Raw genomic sequence first — 20,044 nt, 5'->3', positions numbered from 1 at the left:
TGCCTCACTACCACAAAACTCTGAGTTAGATTAAAGGCCATTTTCTACAGCTCTTTGAAGAGGTTGAAGATTATCTATCTATACTGAGTATAATCTCTATGTATCTAAAGAACCTGATTAGTCTAATTATAAATGACAAACTTAGAATACTATTGATCTATTTAATTCTCAATACCTATCTAACTTAAAGACTAAGACAATAAACAACTGTGAAACAAATGAGGACAATGACCTCCAAATATAAACAATGTACAAATATACATTGCAGTATGGTAAATATATATCAACACACAAGCAATATGTAAGTATCTTAATCAGAGTAGAAATGTACACTGCAATATGATAAATATATACAATATATATATATCAATACAATATATGTCAATACATAAAAAATGTTTTTAAACAGACGTAGAAACATGCATGCATACAATAGTCAATATAATTTCACTTTGTATCAATATATAAGAATTGATACCAATACATTTGTCTCAAAACAATAACTCACAAGTACCAACAAGTACCAATCTATTATCCCTCTTTTTTTTTTCAAATGATCCCTGAGCTTATAAAATTCCTTCCCCAACCCTCAACCGTATACCAATTATAATCAACCCCTAAATGATGTCCCTAAACCCAAGGGCAAACTTTACTGGGAGAGGGGACATCGTCCTCTAGAGTTACTTCCAGCTGTCATGGGGGCGACGTTCTTTCTGGGGGATCCTGTGAAAGTAAAATGATGGTTAAATTTTAAGATCAATGTCTTTTAAAATTGCAAATAGTCTCTGAGTATTTTGTGCAGGTCTGGCCGGAATGTTGTATAAGATGTGCACTGTTTCAGCTAACCAAGTTGGAACTGTCTTGTGCAGCTGGTACCCAAAACAGGTCTTGTAGTAGCGCTATCAGTATCATGACGTCATATCAACCAGGTGGAGTCGTTGTTATGGGGCCCCATCTTCTTCCTGGAAACTTTAAATGTCACTTCAGGAAAAACTCATTGTTCATTGTGAAAAACTTAAATATTAATCATATAGACATATACACACAAACACACACACACACACATATATATATTCAATGAAAGGCATGATAGATATATTCAATGAAATGTATGATAGATATGAAGAAAAGCAAAGATGTTTTCTAAACTCATATTTCTTTCTGTCCCCTATCATGGCTCTTGACATGAGACAGAAACTCCAGAAACTCTGGGTTTTTCTCTTACCAACAGGCTTGGAATTGGAGAGGGACTGAGCCAGAGTCCAACTTCAAAATCAGCTCTATAAATTTAGAAATATGGTTTAGTATATTTTACTTACACAACTTATTCAGTTTTCTTGATAGTTCCTATTGGGCAGGTATTTTTCCATCTGTCAGTATCCAAACATCCAGGATCCCTTGAATTTTTCAAAGATGAGTGTTTTCCTGCAGAGATAAGAACAGAACCCTGCCCCCATTCTATATGTTTTTCTTACCACCTGTAGGAATATCATCATTGTGGATGAGTTGTCATTTCTCCTTTCCAAGAGGTTTCTCCTCTTCAAATCGAACCTTTATTAATTTTGATGGTATCCACAATTTTTATTCTCCTGTGGAAACAAGAGCAAAACCTCTTCCCCAACGCAGCACATCTTTGAAATAAATTGGTTGATTTAGTTCAACAGACTTTTCCATTATCCAATGTCTTTCTGCTGCTGTCGTTCCTTTCTCATTAGCGTTAAGAAAATTCAAGGTCAATAAAGCATTATGTAATCTATTTCTAGGGGTATTTTCGGTCCCTTTCTGTTTGTTCAACATATCCTTTATAGTATGATTTGATCTTTCTATAACTGCCTGGCCTGTGGGATTATGTGGTATACCTGTAATGTGTTTTATAGTATAATAAGCAAAAAAGCATTTCATTTTCTTAGATACATATGCTGGACCATTGTCTGTCTTTATTTGTGCAGGTATTCCCATGATGGCCATAACTTCCAATAGATGTGTGATTACTGAATCAGCCTTTTCTGAGCTCAGGGCAGTAGCCCATTGAAAACCTGAATACATGTCTATGGTGTGGTGTACATATTTTAATTTACCAAATTCCATAAAGTGGAACTCATCCATCTGCCAGATTTCATTTCTCTTAGTATCCTTTGGGTTACTCCCTGCAGGCAACGGTGTTTGATTATAGAAAGAACAAGTAGGACATCTCTTTATAATGTCCTTAGCTTGTTGCCATGTAATGGAAAATTCTTTCTTTAGGCCTTTACTATTGACATGATGCTTCTTATGAAATTCTGAGGCCTGCAACACACTTCCAATCAATAATTGATCAATCTCAGCATTGCCTTGTGCTAGAGGACCAGGCAGACCTGTATGGGACCGGATGTGTGTTATGTACATCGGACAAAGCCTGTTCCTGATTATGTCTTGTACCTGGATAAACAATGAAGTCAACTCTGTGTCATCTGGTATAAATTCAGCAGTTTCAATATGCAAGATAACTCTTTCTGCATATTGTGAATCTGTAACTATATTAAGAGGTTCTTTAAAATGTAGGCAGTTAGTGCTATAAACTTGCCTCTTAGCACTGCTTTCATTGTATCCCACAAATTTGGGTATGTTCTGTGGTCATTTTTATCAATTTTAGGAAGTCTTTAATTTCTCCCTTTATTTCTTCCTTGACTCATTGATGATTCAGGTGAGCATTGTTTAATTTCCATGTGTTTGTGGGTTTTCTGGAATTATTATTGCTGTTGACTTCTAGTTTTAGACCATGGTGATCTGATAAGGTACATTGGGTTATTCCAATTTTTTTGTATTTGTTGAAGTTTTTTTGTTACTGAGTATATGGTCAATTCTTGAGAAGGTTGCATGCCGAGAAGAAGGTATATTCTTTTCTGTTTGGATGGAATATTCTATAGATGTCTGTTAAGTCCATTTGAGTCTTAACATGTTAGTTCTATTATTTCTCTGTTCTTTTTTTGTCTGATTGACCTGTCCACTTGTGAGAGGGTAGTGTTGAAGTCTCCCAATATTAATGTGTAGGGTTTAATATATGATTTAAGCTTTAGAAGTGTTTCTTTGACATATGAGGGTGCCCTTGTATTTGGGGCATAGATGTTCAGTATTGAAATTTCCTCTTGATAGATTTTTCCTGTGACTAATATGAAATGATCTTCTTTGTCTCTTTTAAAAGACTAATTTTAGCTTGAAGTCTATTTTGTTAGAGATTAGGATAGCTACACCCACTTGTTTTTCAGGTCCATTTGATTGATATACTTTTTCCCAACACTTTACTCTGAGAAGATGTCTGTCTTTGATGTTCAGATGTGTTTGTAGTGTGCAGAAGAAGATTGGATTCTGTTTTTGTATGCAGTCTGTTAGCCTGTGCCTTTTTATAGGCGAGTTGAGTCCATTTATATTAAGGGATAAATGGCCAGTGCTTGCTATCTCCTGTTAAATTAGATTTTATCATTGGTTATGTTGATTTGTGCATTTTTTCTTCTTCAGGATTTGCTGTAATGAGATCATCAATTGTTTGTTTTTGTTCGTGTAGCCATCTTTTTTGGGTTGGAATTTTCCTTCTAGTATTTTGTGTACGGCTAGGTTTGTGGCTAGGTATTAGTGGAATCTAGATTTATCATGGAAATATTGTTTTGTCCTTCCATGGTAATTGACAGTTTTGCTGGGTATATAGTGTGGGCTGGCATTGGTTGTCTCTTAATGTCTGCATAATGCTTGATCATGACCTTTGGGCTTCTGTTGTCTTCAGTGAGAAGGTCTTCCTTTATATGTTACTTGGTCTTTTTTTTTTTCCTTTGCAGCTCTTAATATTCTTTCTTTACTATGTATGTGTAGTGTTTTGATTATTATGTGGCAAGAGGACTTTTTTTTGGATCTAGTCTATTTGGTGTTCTGTAAGTTTCTTGTATCTTCATAGGCATATCTTTCTTGAGGTAGGGAAAACTTTCTTCTATGATTTTGTTATATATATTTTCTCTGCCTTTGAGTTGAACTTCTTCTCCTTCTTCTATACCTATTATTCTATGATTTGGGCTTTTCATGGTGTCCCATATTTCATGGATATTTTGGGTTAGGCTTTTGTTAGATTTAATTTTTTCTTTAACTGATGAGTCTATTTCCTCTATTGTATCTGCAGAAGTCCCTGAATTGGAGTTGGACCTGGAAAGGTTTCTGGTTCCAGTCTACTGCCTCGGAGGTCCCAGGTTTTGGTGCGCCCAGATGTAGGGACATAGCCCCACCCATTGGGGGCGTGTTCGCCTCGGGCTAATGTTTACGGATAAATCTGCCGGGCGTGAGCCCAGCAGCCCCTTTTTCTTTTGCTCTGCTTTTCCAGTACTCCGCGGGAACCTGTGGTCCTGTAAGTCTATTTCCTTATTAAAGCTGTATATATCTATATAATCTGTCTACATTCATTTGCGCTGCCACATTTGGCGCCCAACGTGGGGCTATTTTGCCCCCGACCCGGCACAGCGGGGGCGCAAGCTCCACCTTTCCCGGCTAGTTGCCTGAGCTCAGGAAGGCGATTTACAGCTCGCTCCCTGCTTGCTTTCCCTTCCCCCACTCCAGGCCACTACAGTCGCAGAGCAGCGACCCCCACAGAGCAGTTAATAGCTCCCTGCTTCTTCCAAACCCTCACTGCCTGATTTAAGTGAAGCACCTGCGGTTTTGAAGTAAAAGCCGCCAACCCCTTCCCTTAACAGGCAGTACAATAATTTTTGTTTAGAGTTAATTGTTTCAGACCGGCTCTGGCTTAGACCACGTGGACTCAGGTGCATTTCTTTAGCGACCACTGGCAGGAAAACTTCATTACAGGTACATAATTTTCTTTTATAAATAAGAAAAATGTCTGAAAACATTACCATTCAAGACTTTAACAGCCTTTTCAGTTGTACCATGTGGGAGATTTTACAAGAAGTGTCTGTCAGCCCACAGATATGGATCTTTCTGGGATTCGTAGTTTTCCTTGGTACTGTATGGTTTGATAATAGAAATATGATAAAGTCTTTACGAGACGAGGTTGAACGCTTAAAAACAATTGAGAATGACAACAATCTTCTCAAAAATCAGTTTGAAGTTCTCCAGGCAGAGAACAGATCTTTGTTTAACACAACTCGACAAACTGAAAAAAATTTAGAAGAGGTACAGGCTGATGTTAAGAAAAAATTCATTACTATGGAAGAGGGAACAGCTGATTTCGATCGTAAGCTTCAGTCCCTTTCAGTAGGAACTGAAATATTAACGGCTGATATTAAGGAGAAATTTATTACTGTGGAAGAAGGAACAGCTGATTTGGATCGTAAGCTTCAGTCCCTTTCAGTAGGAACAGAAACATTAACTGAGAGAATCAAAACTGCTGAATGTGACAATCGGATTTTGTCTAAAGCTTATGACAGATTGACAGAAAGATTATCTATACAAGAAGGCACGGTATATGCTATAAAACTTATGTCCAAAGATGAGACGTTATCTCTAATGGACAGACTTCATACTTTAGAATCCTCAATGAAGGCTTTAGAACATAATTCTGGACAGGAGATTCAGACATTAAAGAAGGCAATGGTGAATAGAATTGAAAAGATTGAGGAATTTCTAAATTCTGAGGAAGAAGAGCAAGAGGTAGAAAGGCATATTTTAACTAAATCTGTGGGTAAATCCCTCCGGGACAATTCCCACAAAGCTCTACCTACAGTTCTACCTGCCTTTCCAGTTGTAACAACAGAGAAAGTAGTTGGTTCCAGAAACCCTAGGGTCATCAAGGAAGATACATGGGAACCTGTCCGTATGAATGATCTCAAAGAAACTAAACAGGCTGTAATGACTTTTGGAATGAATGCCTCTTTTGTTAAAGAGATGCTAAGATCTTGGGCCACCACGAATAAACCCACGCCCTCTGACTGGTTTCAACTGAGCTCTGCTGTCCTTGAGAGTGGAACGCAATTGAAATGGAAATGCTTATTCAGGCAAGAGGCTAGACTTTTAGAACAGCAGGAAAGAGCAAAGGGAATTGAGATTTCCATAGATCAAATTTTGGGAGAGGGGCTATTTTCTGAGCCTCAGGAACAAGCTAATTTGGATGAAAACATACTCTCCGTGTGTACTACAGCAGCCTTAAGGGCTTGGGACAGGGTGCAAGACCCAGGACAGAGGATGGAATCATTTGTCAGAGTTAAACAGGGTCAGAGAGAACCCTTTAGTGACTTTTTACAAAGAATAACTAAAGCTGTACAAATAGGGATATCTGACCCAGAAGCAAGACGTATAATGATCGAGACTTTGGCTTATGAAAATGCAAATGTGGAATGCAAAAGGATTTTGGGACCTTTAAAGCTCAGATCAGCGCCATTAGAAGAATGGGTCTTGCATACACTAGATGTTGATACATTTGACTATGGCACTGAAGCATGGGTAGAAGAAGCAATTTCTAATGGTAAAAGGAGACATCAGAATACCAAATGTTTTAATTGTGGCAAAATGGGTCATATGAAAAGGAATTGTAGACAACGGATTTTCAGAAATAATAATAATGCATCTTCTAGAAATAACAGAAATAGGAGGACTCAGCCTTCAGGTTTATGTAGAAGATGTGGAAAGGGCAGACACTGGACGAATGAGTGCAGGTCTACAAGAGATAGACAAGGCAACCTGATACAGACGGGAAACGTGAGAGGGGGGGGCCTCACAGGCCCCCATGGCAAACATGGTTCAGTCATTTCCAGTTACTACAGAGAACGTGACTCGTCAGGACAATTAGAAAGCCCCATGCCTACTGTTACAAGCAATAATGATCAGAAAGATGAGTTCCGTGTGTTTTGGTAAACTTCTATAAATGACCAAAGACCAAAGCTGAGAGTGTGTGTAAATGGCATTTTTATTACTGGCCTGCTGGACACAGGTGCGGATGTAAGTATCATTACCCCAGAATCTTGGCATCCATATTGGCCTCTTCAGAATGTAAATGTTCAGCTCCTGGGAATTGGAACCCTATCTCGAGTAAGGCAGAGCACGAGATGGGTTGAATGTATAGGACCAGAGGGACAAATAGGAAAATTAAGGCCATATGTAGCCAATATTGCAATGAATTTATGGGGTCGTGACCTATTACAACAATGGAATACCCAAATTAACATTCCTGCTACTTCTAGAGCCTATATTTCTGGGGATAATATTAAAAGATATTACAAACGGAGAAAACCGGCCATTCGGGCTGTACAAGAACAAGCAATTGATGTCCCTTCAGAGATACCAACAGCCTTGCCTTTAAAATGGTTGACTGAGAAACCAATATGGACAAAGCAATGGCCTTTAGCTGAGGAAAAGTTACAGGGTTTAGAACAGTTGGTACAAGAGCAATTAGATGCTGGACATATAGAAGAATCTACCAGCCCTTGGAATTCTCCTGTATTTGTGGTTAAGAAAAAATCAGGTAAATGGAGAATGGTGACAGATCTCAGGGCTATCAACAAGGTTATTCAACCTATGGGCCCTCTGCAATCTGGAATTCCTTTGCCCTCTTTATTTCCAAAAGTATGGCCTCTCATAGTTATTGATTTAAAGGATTGTTTTTTCACTATACCTTTACAAAAAGAAGATAGAGAAAAATTTGCCTTCACAGTGCCTACTTGTAATAATTCTCAACCTTCGAGGAGGTACCACTGGGCCGTCCTCCCCCAGGGTATGTTAAATAGCCCCTCCCTGTGCCAATATTTTGTGAATCAACCATTGCAAATAATACGCAAGAAATTTCCCAAATCGATAGTATATCATTACATGGACGACATTTTGTTATCCGATTCAAACATGGATACCTTGAACAGACTGTTTGAAGAAATAAAAATACTTTTACCAAAATGGGGATTGCAAATTGCTCCTGAAAAGATTCAGAAGGGAGATTCTGTTAATTATTTAGGTTATAAAATAGGTTTACAAAAAATTAAGACACAAAAGGCACAAATTCGGAGAGATCGCCTATGGACTCTTAATGACTTTCAAAGACTATTAGGGGACATTTCCAGTCTACGGCCAGCTATTGGGATAACACCTGATCTAATAATTCATTTGAACAAAACCTTGGATGGTGACAAAGATTTAAACAGTCCCAGAGAATTAACAGCTGAAGCAGAAAAGGAACTGACGATGATTGAGGAAAAATTACAACAGGCACATGTGGATAGGGTAAATCCAGAGCTCGACTGTATTCTCGTCATACTACCGTCAAAAATTTCCCTTACAGGAATTTTAATGCAGAGAGATGATATTATCTTGGAATGGATCTTTTTACCACATAAACCAAGTAAGAAACTGAAAACTTATGTAGAAAAAGTCTCTGAGTTAATTATAAAAGGCAAGTTGAGACTTCGTCAACTAGCAGGCATAGACCCAGCAGAAATTATAGTGCCTTTCACTGCTGATGAACTAAAGAAATTATGGGAAGATAATGAACCATGGCAAAGAGCTTGTGCTAATTTCTTGGGAGACATTAATAACAACTATCCAAAAAGCAAGAGGCTTAACTTCATAAAGAGAACTTCTTGGATCCTTCCTCGAATCGTCCGTGATACTCCAATAACTGGAGCCCGTACGTTCTATACTGATGCCAATAAATCAGGGAAGGCAGGTTACAAATCAGAAGACTTGGGTAAGGTGGAACAAAGTCCTTATGATTCTGTCCAGAAGGCAGAATTATATGCCATTCTTATGGTGCTAAGGGATTTTAAAGAACCTATTAATATAGTTACTGATTCACAATATGCAGAAAGAGTTATTTTACATATTGAAACTGCTGAATTTATACCTGATGATACAGAACTAACCTCTTTGTTTATCCAGGTGCAAGATTTGATTAGGAACAGGCTTTGCCCTATGTACATAACCCACATCCGATCCCATACGGGTCTGCCAGGTCCTCTAGCACAAGGTAATGCAGAAATTGATCAATTATTGATTGGTAGTGTGCTACAAGCCTCTGAATTTCATAAAAAACATCATGTTAATAGCAAAGGTTTGAAGAAAGAGTTTTCTATTACATGGCAACAAGCTAGGGAGATTGTAAAGAAATGCCCTACTTGCTCTTTCTATAACCAAACGCCACTGCCTGCAGGGGCTAATCCAAAGGGCACCCAAAGGAATGAAATCTGGCAGATGGATGTGTTCCACTTTGCAGAATTTGGCAAATTAAAATATGTTCATCACACCATTGACACGTATTCAGGCTTTCAGTGGGCAACGGCTTTAAGTTCAGAAAAAGCTGATTCAGTTATCACTCATTTATTAGAAGTCATGGCTATCATGGGTATACCTACACAAATAAAGACAGATAATGGTCCTGCTTATGTCTCTAGGAAAATGAAACGGTTTTTTGATTATTACAATATCAAGCATGTTACAGGTATACCATACAATCCTACAGGTCAAGCAGTCATAGAAAGATCAAATCGAACTATAAAGGATATGTTGAACAAACAGAAAGGGGTGGAAAACACCCCCAGAAATAGGTTACATAATGCTTTGTTAACCTTGAATTTCCTCAACGCTAATGAGAAGGGAACATCGGCTGCAGAAAGACATTGGATAATGGAAAAGTCTACTGAACTAAATCAACCAGTTTATTTCAAGGATGTGCTGACCTCACAATGGAAGCCAGGAGATGTGCTGCGTTGGGGAAGGGGATTTGCGCTTGTCTCCACAGGTGAGGAAAAATTGTGGATTCCATCAAAATTGATAAAGGTTCGTTTTGATGAAGAGAAGCCAGTTGGGAAAGATAAATAACAATTCAATCACATGGATGGCAATCATACTGATGGTAAGTAATACAAATAGGTTGGGGGCAGGGTTCTCTTCTTATCTCCACAGGAAAATACCCATCTTCAAAGAATTTAAGGTACCCCTAATATTTAATTACTGATGGAGGGACTTGTTCTGTAAGTATTAATTTATATATATATATATATATATATATATATATATATATATATATATATCTTAAACTTTCTTTGCTTTTCCTCATATCTGTGTCTTTCTTTATATGTCAGTATATGTCCTTGTTGTTAATGTTTAAATTTCCCATAACAAGCAACAAATTTTCCTACAGTAATCTTTGAAGTTTCCAGGATGAAGATGGGGCCCCACAACATCAACTCCATCTGGTTTTTATGACGTCATGATTTTTTTTTAAAGCGCTAATATTAGACCTGTTTTTTGGTACCAACTACAAGAGACAATTTCGAATGGTGCACATTTTTGACAACACTCTGGTCGGACCTTCTCAAAACGCTCTGAGACTAGTTACAATTTTCTTAGGTCAAAGGTTAATTTGGAAATTTTACCATCATTTGCTTTCACAGGACCCCCTAAGAAGAACGTCGCCCCCATGTCAGCTAGAAGCAATCTTAGAGGACGGCATCCCCTCTCCCAACAGAGTTTGCCCTCAGGGTTGGGGACATCTTTTAATGGTTGGTTTAGGGTTGAGGGGATGGGGTGATATTTTTTTTTTGGAAAAAAAAAAGAAGAAGAAGAAGAGGAAGAAGAAGGGGGTAACTGGTTTTTTGGGATGATTGGTATTTGTGAATTATTGTCTATAGAAAATTGTACTGGTACTGTTTCTTGTATATTGATATGTTAAATATTGAATATGAGTGTTCCTACCTCTATTTTTGTATGAGTATGCTTATAACTTTGTCCATATTGTATTGATACATCTACCATATTACATTGTACATTTCTACCTCTGATACTATGACATTGTTTACAGTTGAAGATCATTGTCTTCATATATTGCACAGTTGTTTATTCTTTTAGTCTTCAAAGTTAGATAGGTATTGAGAATTATATGTTTGTCATATTTATTTTTAAGTTTATCAGGTCTTTTAGTTACATAGAGATTATATTTAGTATAGATAGTATGATCTTCAGCCTCTTCGAAGAGCTGTAGAAAATGGCCTTTAATCTAACCTAAAATTTCTATGCCAAAGAGACACAATTACTCCTGGCAACACCACTCTACTCCCGAGAGAACGTTGAGCACCAAAGACACTCCACTGGGAGCTTGTCTTCTTGGCAGAACTGGCCTTTGGGTTAAGAAAAGCCCATACCTCAACTTCTGACAAAGATACAGAATATCCCTAAGTGGATGAAACAGGATTGTCTTATCTTGCCAAGACAGGGTAGGATAGTCCTAAGAAAGTTCCTTGCCTTTAATAATGGTATGCCAGTTATGTTAGACCTTAGCCAAAGTTGGTTGACTCAACATTGCAAACGAGACTTTGGGTGATTGCCCAGGTAGTCAGTTGTCTCTGTCAATTGTTGCACATTTTGGATATCTCTCGATTGTTAAGTGATATTTATTCCCTTCTCAGATCTTTGACGGAGTTGAAGATTATATAATTGTAGTTACTCTCTATGTTATTTAGACTCCTTGAGATAGAATGTTTAGCAAAAGTTTTGTCCTCAATATTGTTTGTTATATTTATTATTTGTTATTATTGTATATAGTTGTATTTGGTTTGGTTCTATCTTATTTAGACAAAAGGGGGAGATGTAGGGACATAGCCCCACCCATTGGGGGCGTGTTCGCCTCGGGGTAATGTTTACGGATAAATCTGCCGGGCGTGAGCCCAGCAGCCCCTTTTTCTTTTGCTCTGCTTTTCCAGTATTCTGCAGGAACCTGTGGTCCTGTAAGTCTATTTCCTTATTAAAGCTGTATATATCTATATAATCTGTCTACATTCATTTGCGCCCCCACACCCAGACCTGTATAGGACCTGCTTACTTCCTCAGAGGTCCCAGACTCATGCTTGCACCTGCAGAGGTTCCAGGTTCCTGCCTATTACCTTTGATGTCCCAGACCAATGCCCTAACTCACAGAGGTCCTAGCTCAGGCCTACTCTCTCTGAGGTCCCAGACTCACGCCTGGCCCAACTGAGATTTCTGGTTCCTGCCTATTCCCTTGGAGGAACCAGGTTCACTCCTAAGTGTTTTATTTTTGAATATATTCTATTTGCTCTGCTTTCACATTATTAATGTTTGCAGAATGCTGGGTCCATGGGGTCATGCATAGATGGGGACAGACCACCAAAGTCTAGTAAACCAGGAAGCTTCATTCCAGAAAAAAGAAAAGTATAAAAACTCTGTGGGGCACCAAAGCTTGTCAGCTAGCTGAGACCACAGCCAGAGATATGGGATGCTTTTTTCTTGTAAACAAAACAGCCAGTTATAAAATGAAATAATCCTCTGCTGATAATTGATCCTTAAGCTGCTGAGAAGGCTGTTGGTAGTTTTTTCTTGTTTTTAGGATTACAACTTTATATGTCTTTCTTTCTACATTCTAATTTTTGCTACCTATATTTTTATATTTTTTCCCTAAACTTCACAGAATCCATCTTAGGAGATACAGTTGCTACAAACACAAGAATTCTTAGGAATTTATGAAGAAACTGGATATCTTGAAAACCTGGATTTTTGTCTTGTTTTTCTTTTATGGAATCTCTTTTTTTCTTTATTGGAAATAGAATTTTTTCCATATAGTATATTTTGATTATGGCTCTCTTCTCCCAACTCCTTCCAGATCTTCCCTACCTCCATACACACCCAAATACACACCTTTCCATGTTCTCTCTCTCCTCTCTCTCTCTCTCTCTCTCTCTCTCTCTCTCTCTCTGTGTGTGTTTGTGTGAATACAAACAGGCATCTAAATAATAATAAGATAAAGTAAAAACAATCCAGAATAGCAAAAAACAGGGAAAAAAGCCAAAGGAAAAGCATAAGAGACACCTGTAGACATTGACGCACATACAGAATATTCATAAAAACAAATTCAGAAACCATAACTTATCAACAAAAGACCTGTACAGTAAAAATAAATAATCTAACAGTAAAAAATGCTGTCAAAACATTGCATGACTAAAACCCTCCCAAAACACAGTAGAGCTCATTTTTTTTTTCTGTGTTGGCCACTTATTGCCAAGCCTGGGGCCTGCCCTTAAGTATGGTTTGTAAACCCAGTGAAACTCTTTTAGAAGAAACTATTTTTTGTGATATAATTGATACAATTGGATATAAGTTCTAGGTTAGGGATGGGGACTTGTGTCCCATGTCAACTCTTGGACCTTATCTGGGGCAGCCCTGTGCAGGCCTTCTGTAGGTTGCCATAGTCTCTGAATTCATACGTGTTCTGTTGTGTTTAGAAGACCATGTTTTCTTGGTGTTCACCACCCACTCTGGTTTCTACAATCTCTGTGTCTCTTCAGAGTTCCTTGAGTCCTGAGGGGAGGGATTTGAGGGAGACACTCTATTTTGGACTGAGTGTTTCAAGGTCTCTCACATTGTCCAGTTGTGAGTCTCTGAATTTGTTTCGTCTGTTGCAGGAGGGAGCTTCCCTGATGACGGCCAAGTAAGACACTGGTCTATGAGTTCAGCAAATGCCTTTAGGAGTCATTTTTTTTGCTGTGTTCCTTTAGCAGAACAGTAGTAGTAGTTAGTTTTCCCCTAGGTTCCCGGCCTATCTAATCTCAGGCTCTTGGCCATTTAGGCAGTGTTGAGCATGGGTTCCTTCTCACTGAGTGGGACTTTATTCAAATCAGGTCATGGTTAGTTACTTTGATGACCTTTGTGACTAATTTAAAATGATCACTTTCATCTCCCTTTCAAATTTCAAGAATAATATTTCTTGATATTAAACTCCTAAAAGGCCTGTAGACCTATACTTTTTATTAAAATAGTTTCAATGTAGGAAATTGTTGAGTTATTTCCTAAATGGGATCGAATGAGAATTTATTGTTTATAAAATGAAGATGCATAAAAAGCGTTTTTTTTTTTTTTTTTTTTTACTAAACTGTGCACTTGATTAATAAATTTAAAAACACAGGCTAACAACTAAACCTTTGAGCATGTGTAACTTTCATACTAAGCAAGCATTTTAACACTTGGCTGCAACCATGTCCCTCATCTTACTTTTCATCCATTTTATTTGTTCGTTCTTTGGCAATCTCATATGTGTACCATTAACTTTCCTTTCTGATTTCCATCCCAATTTTACAGCCCCTGCCCGCATTCATGGCTGCATTTTTGTTGTCATCTTGTGTGTTCATCACCTGCACCAGGGTCATTTACTCTTACACTGCCTCTTCTCACATGGACTTCTTAGTTCCCTTTGCTGAAAATCAAATCGTTATCATATGTAAGTCTATTTATGAGCTTTCGTTTTTATTATTGTTCCTGTTTGGAAACAATTCCAGATACACAGAAAAATAAAAAATAATTAAAAAAAATCCACATATATCCTTTGATTCTGTCACCTATTTGCATTGATTGCAAGCATGTTAAAAAGATTGAGTTGTAGAACCAATATCTTTACAGATCTCTGAGATGAACACATCCAAACTCACAGACCAGTTTCTCCTGTATTCTAAATTCTTCTACTAGGGAAGAAAATGAACTTTGTGTATATACTTAAACTAAAATGTAGACATATCATATTATATTTTCAAAGGAAAATAAAGCATCATTGCCACATTACAAGATGCACCACACAGCATTTCAGTACCATGACCAAGTGGGAGCTGCTTGTACAAGGCAGGAACTAGACTGATTACAGCTTAGCTAAAAGCTAGGTAGGTCCTGACCCTTAATAGTCATGCTACATCCTTCCTTTCCTAGATGGTGGCAACAAGTATCTTCTTCCAAATGAACAATCAATAGTAAAGAGAGGGGCTGGGAAACACAGTGGGTAGCAAGGGCACTGAGCAAGGTCTCCTGTGGTCATGATGCACAATGACTTACCGAATCAAATCTAAAGGCTGCTCCTTGTAAAAGTAGGAAAAGCGAGCCCAGTTCTGGTGAAGGGTGTACCTCTCATTGATGTGAGGAGTCCTGGATGGCTTCCAATACTGGCCCTGTGCACAGTCAAGGAGAGTGTAAGAGGAGAACATGAGAGACCCAGATGGTGGGGAGGGAGCCTCTCTGGACAGATGGACAAAACTGATAGCATCTTTTGCTGATTGACTTCTAATTCTTACTCCAGTCATATAGAGTCATTTGCTAACATTTTCCTAAGAAACCACAGTCAGGGTGATTTATTTATTAATCTGGCCCAGGAAATGAAGTGCCATTTACACAACAGCTGATAAACTGTTAGAGCATTATGTGGACATGAGAACTGCGGAGAAGAGAATGACTGAGCACAGTGTGCATGAGTACCCAGCTTCAAGTTTAACACAAGTGAAGGTTGATGATAAAAAGTGACATTTTATACCCTACAAATTCAAGAATTTCGTTGTTCTGTAGGTAATGCCACTGACTTTTAGCGAGTGAAAATTGAAGACGGTGTCCCGAAGGTGGTGTTTGGGGCTGGTGTAAATCACCTCTCTAAAAAGCACACGAGAGAAAGCCCAGCACTTCAAAGTTGAGAGATGTCAAAGATGGTGAAGTCCAGATCCTCCTAAAGACAGCTCAGTGCCACTGATTTCCAATGAGCAGGGGAAGCTGTGCCGAAAGGCTGGACGCACAGCTTAAAATACCCTGGGACCACAGCAGGTACTGGATTTATAACAGGGCAATGGGCTAAAAAAAAAATCAATGTCCTTCAGGTAAATAAAATCCTCAAAGTCTTCAAAGCATAATCGCCTTTGTATGTAAAGATTAACAAAAATGCCTGGCAATATGTGCATTACTCTAACAGGATCTTCCTAAGTATAGCATATATCTTCCTAAGTATAGCATATATCTTCCTAAGTATAGCTTATATTGGTCTCTTGACTGGAACCCCCACACTGTTTTTCTCCAGAAGACTATGGACATCTTGGGGTGGGAGGCATTATAGGAGGGTGGAAAGTTTGCCTCCTTTATGTTAAAGGATCACAGGTGTGTTAAAAGGGGAAAATGTTTCTATGAAATTGCTGTTGCAGCCTACAGGAATCAGATCACAGTCATTCTTGCAGAACCAACTTAAAGTCATCTTTCATACTGTTGAATGATTGGTTGCAGTTTAAGCCATGTGGAAAAGTTTGGCTGCAGGCCTTCAAAAATCACTTTTAGAGAGAGAGAGAGAGAGAGAGAGAGAGAGAGAAAGAGAGAAAGGGTATGGATTTGGGTGGGAGGAGAGGTAGAGAGGATCTTGGAGATGTTTTGATTGAGGGAGCCACTGTGGGTCTAGCAAAAACCAGGCACTAGAGGAATTCCTAGGAATGCACTAAACATCTGCTTCTTTTCTAGGCAGTCCTGATCTCTGAACTTGGATTTATGGTTGTGTGAAAATAATAGCTAGCAAAATACTTTCCCTGTGATTGAATCCACCTCTCTATTGGATGGATAAACATGAGTGCATTTACTCATTAAAAGATTCAAAATCTATGAGTAAAGACGGGATAGAACTTTCTGAGTAATGTGTCACCCAGATATATAATAATTCAAGAATCGATCCTAAAGAAAATACTGTGTGCAAATACAAACGATCATTAAAAGTACTTTTCATTAGAAATGCCAGCTTAATAAGGCATTGAATGCACTTTAGCCCCGCGAGTGCACTCCTCAGGTTGGAAGCAAGGAGTCTGGATGTTTTCCCTTTGCCTAGGAGAACTAAGCAGTTTGAAAAAAAAAAAAAAAAAAAAGGAAAAATGTTGGACTATTGTTCGATCCCTCGGGAAGGCAGGCTGTGACTGAGATCGGAAATGGGCTCTGAATTGTGAAGGTGGCTGATACTCACATCGTGGAGTGGGTAGGCAGATAAGTAAGTGTTGGAGTTTAGTAATCTTTCGATTCCAATCTTTTTCTTCCCCTCTTCAACTCCAAAAGGGCATCGTGACAGAATATAGTAAACCTGCCAGGTAGGTACCAGAAGAAGTCAGTTTATGAATTCCACCTACAGCACACAAGTATGCAGGGACTTCAATATGTTGAATATTTGAGGTAAAAATGCAGGGGATAAGACAGTAAACCTAAGTTAAATGTGAAGACGCTTCAGCACCTTGCAGAACTTCAAACTTTTCACACTTTGATAATCGCAAGTGCTCAGTGTCTACTCTGAGTGGACACAGGCCCTGACTACAGAAAAATGCTTTTCTTCACGGACCGTGAGAGGCCATAGATTGAGGCGCTAGATGGAATTGGCAGGAGTTTTATTCCTGGGTTCTGACAATACTCCATTGCCTTGTTTGGGGCCAAGGGTGCATGAATCATCATTTAATTTTCTTCTCTTGTATAAAATACCTCTGAGAAACTCCCATGCCATAAATTTTTACTAGAATCGGTGTTTCAAGTGCCATTATTAATAGTTCACTTGGAGAAATAGGGGACTAAATTGATACGTGGCCAGGTTGGTTTCAGTATTTCTTCAGCCTATCACTCTGATGATATAGAGGGGCCTTTGCCAGACGTTATGTAGTTTATCATACTGGGACTGTCGGTCAAGCTCAGTCCTTGAGACACCTAGAGCCTAGATGGTGGGGCTTTTACCCTAAAACTCCTGGTGATCTTGTTAGACCTGTCTTCAAGCTTAACCTAGTTCTGGCCCACCTGCAGCTTACATCTGCAGCTTCTTTTGCCCCTGAAATCTTGTGCCCTTCATTCATATTGAAATCAACTCCTTGCAAGCTCTTCATAGTTTTCATACTTGATCTCCTCCAATGAGTTGTGAATATTTTAATGACATCTAGGATCGTGAATCATTTCTAGAAGATTTTCATTTCATCATAACAGTCACTATCTCTGTCAGTTAGAGCCGTACAAAACACGAACACATTTGCTGCATCAAAGGACCCGAAACCAGTGATCCATGGGCTGAAGAATGGAGGTCATGCTTGCAGCATGGAGAAAAGCCATTATGCTTCTCAGCTTGAGTGCCAGGGAGCTGTGTGCTTCCTGAAGTAACAAGAGAAGTTGTTTCCTGCAAAGTACACCCCATCTGTGGGTTAGCATGTTCAGTTTAGGTAGATGTGCTGCCCTCTGGGCTTTGTTGTCCTGTTATAGGATACAGAGGGAGATAGATGCTCTAGTTCTAATATGCACTAGAATTTTCACAATGCCATGTGAGCATGGGTTTCAATTTAAAGTTGTCCACTGCCTGGGCCCCTAGCAAAAGCATCATCCTGCCCTTTGATGCTCTGAAGTCAGTCTCTCCACTCCTACAGGGAAGTCCTAGAGGGCATCTTCTGATGTTAGAGGACACTGCTGGCTGGTTGAGGTCACAGCCTCCCTGTGGCCTGGCAGATTACTCATCAGCTCCACAGCACGGAACTCTTTCTCTCCAGTAAAGCTTCCTGTTCTCCACCCAGCCTTATCTGGAGAATGTGTGTGGGCCTGAAGGACTGACCTTAACTTCAAGGTGTCTCTAAGTCAGATGCCTGAGTCATCCTTATCTTGACACTGAGCACAGACCCCGACTAAGAAGACTTGCACTAGGAGCTCGCTATAGGACCCTACTGTCACATGCAAAGCCTGTGTTAGGAGATGCCACTTAATGCAAAGTAAGTTTGTTCCCAGGCTCCCCAGTCCTATATATTCCTTAAATCTGGAATAAAGTTGAGCTGATAGACAGAAATCTGTCTCCCAGAGGACTGTCTCTATTCGTGCTCAAGGGCCACCAAAGATTTCTGCTGCCCAATCTGCTTCTTTCCCCTCTCCACATGGTGGCCAACAGGCCTGGGGGAAAGAGGACCCCTCGGGTCTGACAGGAAACTTCTGCATCTACACTGAGAATCTGCTAAGAGCACAGCCACTGTCACCAGTTCCCTGACCCAGATCTTGTAGACAGCAAGCTGTAGCTCCTTCTTTGTGACTTCTGCTGTGCACCCAGGTGTGCAGGAGATAGAGTCTTCGTGTAAACCCCCAGAAACCATCTTCACAGTTGTCGAGGTCTTCTGCAGCAGTTTCTTCACATCGCCCTGGCTTCACAGACTGCGGGTAGGGTCTAAACCCACATTAGGTTTGCTGTAAGGTAATGTTGGCTTAAAGGTTTGATCTATCCACACCTGTAGGGATATAGCCCCACCCATTGGGGGCGTGTTCGCCTCGGGCTAATGTTTACGGATAAATCTGCCGGGCGTGATCCCAGCAGCCCTTTTCTTTTGCTCCACTTTTCCTGTTCTCCGCGGGAACCTGTGGTCCTGTAAGTCTATTTCCTTATTAAAGCTGTATATATCTATATAATCTGTCTACATTCATTTACGCCGCCACACACACCCCAAAAGGTTCAGCCACAAGGCTGAAAAAGCTGTCTTACTGGATGTCTGTCAACTGCAATACACTTTCAATTTCCTTCAGGAATGTCTCCTCGGTGTCCAAGATTTGACTGACTGGCACAAGTGGCCGAGCAGCTGGTCATCCTCAGCATTTCACAAATCTCTCTTATGAAGTTTTCTCACTCCTGGCTTTTGATTCAAACTAAGGAACTTTAACTTGATCACACAGAGGTCAATGCGACATTGTATGCCTGGACTAATTTTCATGGTGTTTTGTCTCAGGGAGAAGGGATCGTAGGGAGTGCTAGAGAGATGAAGGGGAATGATAGTTAAGGGAATAGTCAAAATATATCCAACATTATCTACCTCTTCAGCTTTTGTATGTGTGCAAGATTATTATCTTCATGGATTTATTTATTTGCTTATTTGTTTTGAGATAGGGTCTTAACTTTATTTCTCAGAACTGGCTGGAGCTCACTGCATAGTCCAGGCTGGTCCCACACTTAATGGTGGGATTCCTGCTTCAGCCTTTGAAGGGCCTGTATTCCAGGTATGAAATACCAGGCCCAGCAAGTCCACTCCACAATGGTCTATTTGTGATATTCAGGAAGGATTCTAACAGTCACATAGACACATGGAGAAATAAAAGTGTTATGTCCAGTTGGGGAAGTGTTGTTTCTAGAGCTTCCCAAGGCAGGGTTCCACCAATATTCAGAAAACATGGTGTCACTGAATCTCAGCCAAGTGGCACAAGCATGTACTATAGCAATGAAATGTGTCCACCACAGATGGACAGGAAGCTGGTGCCCTCCCTTTAGTGTGCTCTGAAAGTCAGGTCTGTCCTTATGACCAAAGTGACAGAAAATTTC

At 39.5% G+C, this 20,044-nt stretch overlaps 1 protein-coding gene across 1 annotated transcript in view; it reads right to left on the bottom strand.

Annotated features, from left to right (window-relative positions):
- Nucleotides 1-20,044, bottom strand: part of Ano5 (anoctamin 5) — a 96,917-nt gene that overhangs the window by 36,738 nt on the left and 40,135 nt on the right. The window contains exons 8-9 of the mRNA XM_057756473.1: nucleotides 16,703-16,816; nucleotides 14,782-14,894 (exon numbers count right to left, since the gene is read on the bottom strand). Coding sequence (XP_057612456.1) covers nucleotides 14,782-14,894; nucleotides 16,703-16,816 — 227 coding nt within the window. The remainder of the gene's footprint in view (nucleotides 1-14,781; nucleotides 14,895-16,702; nucleotides 16,817-20,044) is intronic.

This window comes from Chionomys nivalis, chromosome 23 (assembly GCF_950005125.1).
Source record: "Chionomys nivalis chromosome 23, mChiNiv1.1, whole genome shotgun sequence".
NCBI lineage: Eukaryota > Metazoa > Chordata > Mammalia > Rodentia > Cricetidae > Chionomys > Chionomys nivalis.
This window is presented reverse-complemented; position numbering and strand designations above follow the sequence as displayed.